Here is a 7,335-nt window from a genome sequence, read left to right on the forward strand (position 1 = left end):
ACACTTTTTTGGTCTTAAATTATTGGAGGGCACCTCTCTCCGCAGAAGAGACATGGGTGTCCGGCCGAGCTGTGGGAAGAGTTACTCTATTTCAGTCACGAAAGCACATTTATTGTCGTATAGTGCAACATTTGTTTAACAGTAAGTCCAAGCCATGTGCTCAATAGTGAAATGATTCTATGGGCTTTAAAGTGGTGGAAAACAATGTCAGTCTGTGAATTTGTTGCATGTTTGTGGCATGTATCTTGCAATAAATATATTGTCAAAGACTCTTGTTTTTAGACTTGTTCATGCTATACAATCGCTGCTCGGCAAAGGCCTATTTTGTTTTTTTTTTAGCACTGTGAATATCCGAAATTAATTTGTACTGACGCAAGCATTGTTTTCCTTAAAAAACAAACTATTCGGAGCAGGAAAAGGCGAGAAAAGAACAATTTCCTCCAAGCTTGCTGCTTGCTGCATATAACAGCAAGAAAACAGTCTGAACACGTCCCTCATGTTTGTTTCCACTTTCACCAAACGTTTATAATTATGCTCTAACTTAATTTGACGGCAAGTCGACAAGATAGCAGCTGGAAAATAATTAGTTTGTGGGGCTTCAAGCAGTTTTAATCCCATCTTAATTTCAGAAACTACGATATTCTCACACTTATTTACAATATTCTCGCACTTATTTATAATATTCTCACACTTACTTAGAATATTCTCATACTTTTTTACATATAGACTACTCCAGCATTCCGGAAGTACGCTGAAAGCTATTTGTGAATTAAATAGCCAAATCATGAAACTAAAATAGTCCAAATGACATGATAAAAAAATATCCATTATCATCTATTTGAATGTAAAAGAAAAAGCGCAGCAAAAGCATGCAAAGACGGTTGATTGTGTAATAAAATAAAGCTGGTTTTGCATGCATTTGCATGCATGCATTGCATTTTCTTGCATGCAGGCCTGTTTATAATTAAACTGCCTATAAGGATTATAGGAAGGAGTAAATTAGGTTCAGCTCTTTCTTCCTTCGTGGCGAAATCACCCTTCATTTTCAACTCTGCAAAATAACTTCATATGGCCTTCTTAAGTTTGCCACTAATCTTTTTCAAATGTGTGATAATGTAGCATAATTTCTGACCCAGTGTGCAGATTTGACCTAGTTTTATCTCGAAGTGTTTAGTTAAGCTCAACACATTCTACCTTATATGGTGCAAGAAAATTACATTCTGAAAAAAAAAAAAAAAAAAAAAAGTTAAAAAAAAATGCAAGATGTATAGACTATTAGTGCTAAATTACACCTTTCAGAGAGCAATACACACACACGGACTCCTCCAAGTCTTTTTTTATTGACGGCATGTATAATCACACGCACCTCATAAAACATTTATTGATACATTATTACTCTCCTTTCAATGAATATAATAATTTCACAACTGCTGCTGTTTCTGCTTCAACTTAAAAAATTAAACCAACTCAGAAAATATGTTTCCTTGCCAAAATATTAACAATGGATACACCGCACTGTGAGCTGAAATGGCGTCTTTTATTTTACAACATGTTATTACATCTATTTTACGAGGACTCTGTAAGTCCATAAACCATTTTACTGGGATTGAGGGTATCGGGACGGGACGATATTAGAAGAGTTTTCTCAAGCATTAAGATTGAAGGAATCCGTGTTTTGGGACGTTGTGTGTGTCTTTGGGAAAAGTCTATTATTCCTTTAAACCAAGTAGATGTTGTTGCAACGTCCTGCAGTCACATCTTCATTAAAAAAAGGCATTTTATTTGAGTGATAGCGTTCTCCCTCTAGTCACATCAGAATGGGCTTGAGAATGAGAAATGAAAAGCTAAATTAAACCTGACGAGAAAAAAAAAAGGGCAGGATTGATTTACTCGCTGTATTGGTAAATATGACCACGTGATCCATGTAACCAATCCCTGTAGATGCGGGCCAGCAAAAATACTATGATTGTTCATAAAGGGAAGCTTCCCGTAACAGTGCAACCCTTATTATATGAGTAGGAAGCGATCAAAAATGTCTTCCAGTGGCACTCTGAGTAACTGCTATGTGGACGCTATAATGGGGCAGGAGCCGGAGGATGTGTACGGTGCTCGCTTTATTCAGGCTCCACATACGATGACCCCGAGGCCGTCAGGTGCCGGGGACAACGCAGACTTTTCCTCGTGTAATTTTGCACCAAAGTCCGCTGTTTTCTCGTCGTCCTGGTCCTCAGTTCATCCTCAGGGGATTTATCATCCATACGTCCACCACCACCACCACCACCAGTCCCATCTGCCCGCGTCGGACGGCAGATATGTCGGCGTCCGACCGTGGATGGACCCCATTTCAAACCACGTTTCGTTCGCCGGATTCCCTTCCAGCAGTCGGTCGTACGGAACAAAGCCAGAGGTCTTGCCAGCTAAATCTACAGATTGTGACACGTTGGAAGCGGAGGCTCGGCCGCTCGCAGGCGAATTCACGTGTGGAGTATCGGAGTGTCCAGAAAAAGCAACCAAAGAGCACAGTGGAAGTGAGCTTTCGAGCCACAGCGAACCCAAAGAGGAAAAACAAAAACTTGACCCAAGTAAGTAAACGAAATAGCTGGTCCTGATTTACAACCTTGAGAACTGTATGAGCCGGGTGTGTAAAACTGGAGGTTTTACTAACCTATAAAAGTGTCTCGTACTATACTGTTGCTCCGAAAGGGGAGAACCCGCCCTACAAGGGTTATTGCAGGGATCCTAATGTTTTTCATGTCACAGGACACCCCAAATAGATACACAACTCACTATTTCGATAAGATTGCATGTGGGGAGACTTTATAACTAAGTACAGTTATGATTTATTTCCCTCTGATGGTACACGGGGGCAATCAGTACAAACAGGAAATCATGTAAGCGAAAGGGTCTTCTTTGGATATAACGAGCAATAGTTCTCATTTTCTTTTGCTACAGTGAAACCAACCATAAATACTTTAGGTGTTAAAGTTCACAATAAAAAGTCATAAAAGCAAACAAACAAACAAACAAAAAATCATCACACGTGTATTTACTTCATCTGCTTTTTTTTTTTTTTTTTTTTTTAGGTAACCCCGCAGCGAACTGGATTCACGCACGCTCCACGAGAAAGAAACGGTGTCCTTACACAAAATATCAGACTTTAGAGCTGGAGAAGGAGTTCCTCTACAACATGTATTTGACAAGAGATCGGCGCTATGAAGTCGCCCGCATACTCAGTTTAACGGAGAGACAAGTGAAGATCTGGTTCCAGAACAGAAGGATGAAAATGAAGAAGATCAACAGAGAGAGGAACGGCAAGGAGCAGCTATAAGCCCACTGCTTGTGCCATTTCATACATTTTGACGTTTGTACCAAGGAAGCCATGCGAACAATTACATTTATTTTGGTAGGAGCCTCCTTAGCCTTTTTTTTTTTTAAATCATATATTAAGTGTCAGTGTTCTGGGGTTATTTGGCCAAATATGGATCACATGTGCAGAAATTTGATGGCACACACACACACACACACACACACACACACACACACACACACACACACACACACACACACACACACACACACACACACACACACACACACACACAGGATCTGTCAAACAATGTTTCAAGCCAGGTGAAATTTTTACGCAACAAACTGGGATGTTTACGCAGCAGGAAGCATGTATGTGCATCGCTGTTATTTAGAGTTGTATAAAAATCATAGCAACTACTTTGACTGCTCACTACACCCACGGCGCGCAGTATCAGCAAAGCGAGAATTTCACTGACTTTTGCTTAAAATCTTTGTTCATGAGCTCGATGACTGAAAAATAAATCTTTTTTTTTTTTTGTTTTCTCACAGGCCAAACTGTTGGGATGTGCCATTAATGGATATAAATAAATGCATAAAGATTTTTTTCTTGCATCCGTATTTTTTAAGCACTTTGAATCAGTCATTTCATTTATTTCCTTTAGATCAAAATATATCCCCTGAGGCCTTGCTACCCCAAATGCGGGTTTTCGGGACCATGTAGCCTGATAGAACCGCTCTATTTAACACAATAGTCAATATTTAACAACTGAATGTTCGTATTTGCAGCCCACATATTAAAATGATATTAAAATCCCCACGAGATATTATTTAGAACGTGTTAAATGTAACTTAAAAAACAAACAGCAGATTTGATTTATTTAAAAAGTAGAGCTCCAAGTAACGTATTTGCTGTTGGGAGAGGTGTTGTGGCGAATTTCCAATTTATGGTCCAACTTGTACGAACAATTACTTTAAAGCAGGAAGAACCGCGATCCAATAAAGCTATAGAAATGGCTAGACGTCTGGCCTAAATTAGTTTATGGGCCTGGCCAGTAATTACACTCTCCTTTGAAAGTCCCCCTTTTCTTGGCTGTTTGGGTCTGTTGCTGACAAACAGAATGTAGACACTTTTCCATGGGGTGTCTGGTCGATGAATTGTTTTAGAGGAAATCACCCCCACCGTAATGGTCACGTGTATTCATCAATTGCACTTCCCACCGATGAGGGAAAAAAAAAAAAAAAAAAAAAAACTTAACTTTGACTGCTGTGTGGTGCAGTCTTATCTTCTGATGGCCTGAGTGCTGAAATGGTCAAGCAGAGCATGTGTATTAACTGTTCTTCACGGGCTGCCTCTAACACTTGTAATGAAACATGGGGGTTTAAAAAACAAAGAAACTTGACTACACTTTTAATGGAACTCTTTGATTAAAACTAAGAGGGAAGCCCTGAAAATGCAGGTCTAAGAACAATGTGTTTACCTTTACTGGAGCTTTGGGGCCCTTGGAAAAAGTACTCAGAGCGCTAGAGGGCGATGTTGTTCTTTAGGTTAAAGATAAAGCAGCCTACTCACAGCTGGAGCACGTAGACAACGCAAGGGCTATACCATTATCCGTGTTTTTACTGATTTATACCATAAACTTCTTGTGTCCTGATGAACGTGTGTTAAGAAGAGCGCGCTACTTTTACAGTTGCAAACTTGAAAGAGCCACTTTTTAAAAAATCGGTTATTGCAGCATGCTTATACTGATTTTGAAATCTCTTGACAGCTCCCAGGCCCCATATTTCAGCAATATGTCACACATTTGCACAAAGGAGAAGCCAAATTTATTCGTTAGAGAGAAGGCTTTCTGAAGGCAGAAGCAGAGTCATTATTTAATACAGAGAAAATAATAACAGAAGCTTTAAACTTTCAGAGATGGATTTTTCCTTTAAAGGGCATGTTTCTCAACGTTGTCTTATTATTATTATTATTATTATTATTATTAGTAGTAGTAGTAGTAGCCTGTAATTGTTTTTAAATACGAATAGGCGAAGCAGCCTAGTCCCTCTAGTGATACTATGTAATGTTACTAAGACTTCAAAGGTAAATTGTGGTGTTATCTGTTGTGTGCTAATTCAAGCTCCACATATATATATATATATATATATATATATATATATATATATATATATATATATATATATATATATATATATATATATATATATATATATATATATATATATATATAAAACTTTGGTTTCAAATCCATTTTTTTAAGCCACAACTTTTACGCATATTTCATGAAAAATGCAGTTTATCTTTAGTGTGTTTCGTTATAGCGGAGATATAATGAGATGTACCTGTATATATTGCTGTGTATACCGAGGAGATACAGTGAGCATTACTTCAGTAATCATTATTAAAAGTAATAATTGTAAATAGTCCTAGCTGTTCAACGTATCCAAACGCTGGCGGTCAACTGCAACACTGAGATACTACAACAATTAAACAATGAAATGTTGAACTGGCTGTGTCTTGATCTCCAGTGCTAATGAATCGGCCTGCAGTAACTGGGAGAGCTGCAGCGGCTGAAAACACGTTCAGCTTGTGTTTTTTTGAGAATACACTCATACGATGAAACACTGTTTACACACACGAGGACGACCCCGAAGCTTTTCTCTGCGGTGTAAGCTGATATTATTTTACATGCTATAGCTGAACGGCTCCAACTATCTGACAGGGCTGGAAGGAACAGTACGATTCTAGGATGTGTGTTGTTATTGCGCAAGCCACCCCCCCCCCCCCCTACACACACACACAAAATAAATAAATAAAACAAAAACAAAAGCAAAAAAATCATGAGAGCAGTCCTACTTCTATTAGATTATACCCGGTCTTGCAGGTGACTTTACTTATATATATAGTCATGTGTGTTTCTTTTCTGAGATACCGTGAAGAGCCAGCTGTTTTTGTCAGTACTACATGCAGTCGTGTTACACACTTAGATGAACTGTTGCTGTTTTCCCGTATTAATGTAATGGCTGTATGTAGGCCCAAGATAACCACTGTCCACTCTCTAAGAAAAATAATCTAAGAAGTTTATCTAAAAAAAAAAAATGACTAAGACACATAAGATTTTTTGACAATAGAAAACCAGCTGACATCCCATAAATGTTGGGGGTGCTGAGTGTATTACCCCCCCCCCCCCCCCCCCTTCCCAGCACGCACACACAATTCGAAAAAAAAAAAAAGAAGAAGAAGAGAAGAATCAAAATGAAACAACATCAAGTACATAACTGAAATTTCGCTTGTCAGGAAAACATTTTAATGGCTTGCTCCTCCCCCACCCCAATATTTATATTTTTATTTCATTTAACTTTTATTAGTAATTCTGCCATGTTATTTTTATATGGCCACACAGTCTGGATGCTAATATATATAAAGATGTTTTTTACCCAATTATTTTTGTTGCTTTTTTATTCATTGTTAATTATGAATATGTTCATGAATTTAACCACTTTTGGGGCGTTGTTTCTATCACTGTGTTTTCAGTGTCAATGCAGCGAAGGAAGCGTGGCCTCTGACGCAGTTTGACAGCAGGCGCTCTATATTCCAGGCCCTCATTACGTTCTAAGGTACCTGAACATTGTAGAGTGTTATGAGAGACTAGAGCTGCGGAAGAATACAGAATGACACTGCGGAGGAATACCCAAGGACATGTCGTCCAAAGCGAATGCAACAATGCGGTTTGATTAAAGCGTGGGTAGGCACCCTCAGGCTGATCAGGGGTAGTGTGATGAGGAATTTGCAGTTCACAGTCAGTCTGCTTGGCAAATAATGACACAAGTTTGACTTTGAACATTATCTTAGTGCCCCCCCCCCCCCCCCCCCCACCTTATTTTTTAAATCGTTACTTTCTTGAAGGCAGACTTTGACATGATTCCATGATCTGAATTTATGTCTCTGAGAAAATCAGTGTCGGCCCATCAATAAACATGCGACACTAAAACTGTCAGTGAAACCCACTTGGCAAAAGAAAAAGA

At 38.7% G+C, this 7,335-nt stretch overlaps 1 protein-coding gene across 1 annotated transcript; it reads left to right on the plus strand.

Annotated features, from left to right (window-relative positions):
* The first annotated feature begins 1,978 nt into the window (after positions 1 to 1,978).
* On the plus strand, positions 1,979 to 3,859 carry hoxd9a (homeobox D9a). Its single transcript, XM_030758382.1, has 2 exons — positions 1,979 to 2,582; positions 3,084 to 3,859. The coding sequence occupies exons 1-2, from the start codon at positions 2,012 to 2,014 to the stop codon at positions 3,326 to 3,328; spliced, it is 816 nt and encodes a 271-aa protein (XP_030614242.1). The 5' UTR covers positions 1,979 to 2,011; the 3' UTR covers positions 3,329 to 3,859.
* The last annotated feature ends 3,476 nt before the right edge of the window (positions 3,860 to 7,335 follow it).

The sequence above is a fragment of the Archocentrus centrarchus genome, chromosome 21 (genome assembly GCF_007364275.1).
Source record: "Archocentrus centrarchus isolate MPI-CPG fArcCen1 chromosome 21, fArcCen1, whole genome shotgun sequence".
Lineage (NCBI taxonomy): Eukaryota > Metazoa > Chordata > Actinopteri > Cichliformes > Cichlidae > Archocentrus > Archocentrus centrarchus.

Excerpts from the sequence above, each read along its gene's own strand:
- hoxd9a (XM_030758382.1), top strand. The coding sequence starts at position 2,012 with ATGAGTAGGAAGCGATCAAAAATGTCTTCCAGTGGCACTCTGAGTAAC. Across the intron at positions 2,583-3,083 it reads AAAACAAAAACTTGACCCAA|GTAACCCCGCAGCGAACTGG; the intron begins GTAAGTAAACGA and ends TTTTTTTTTTAG.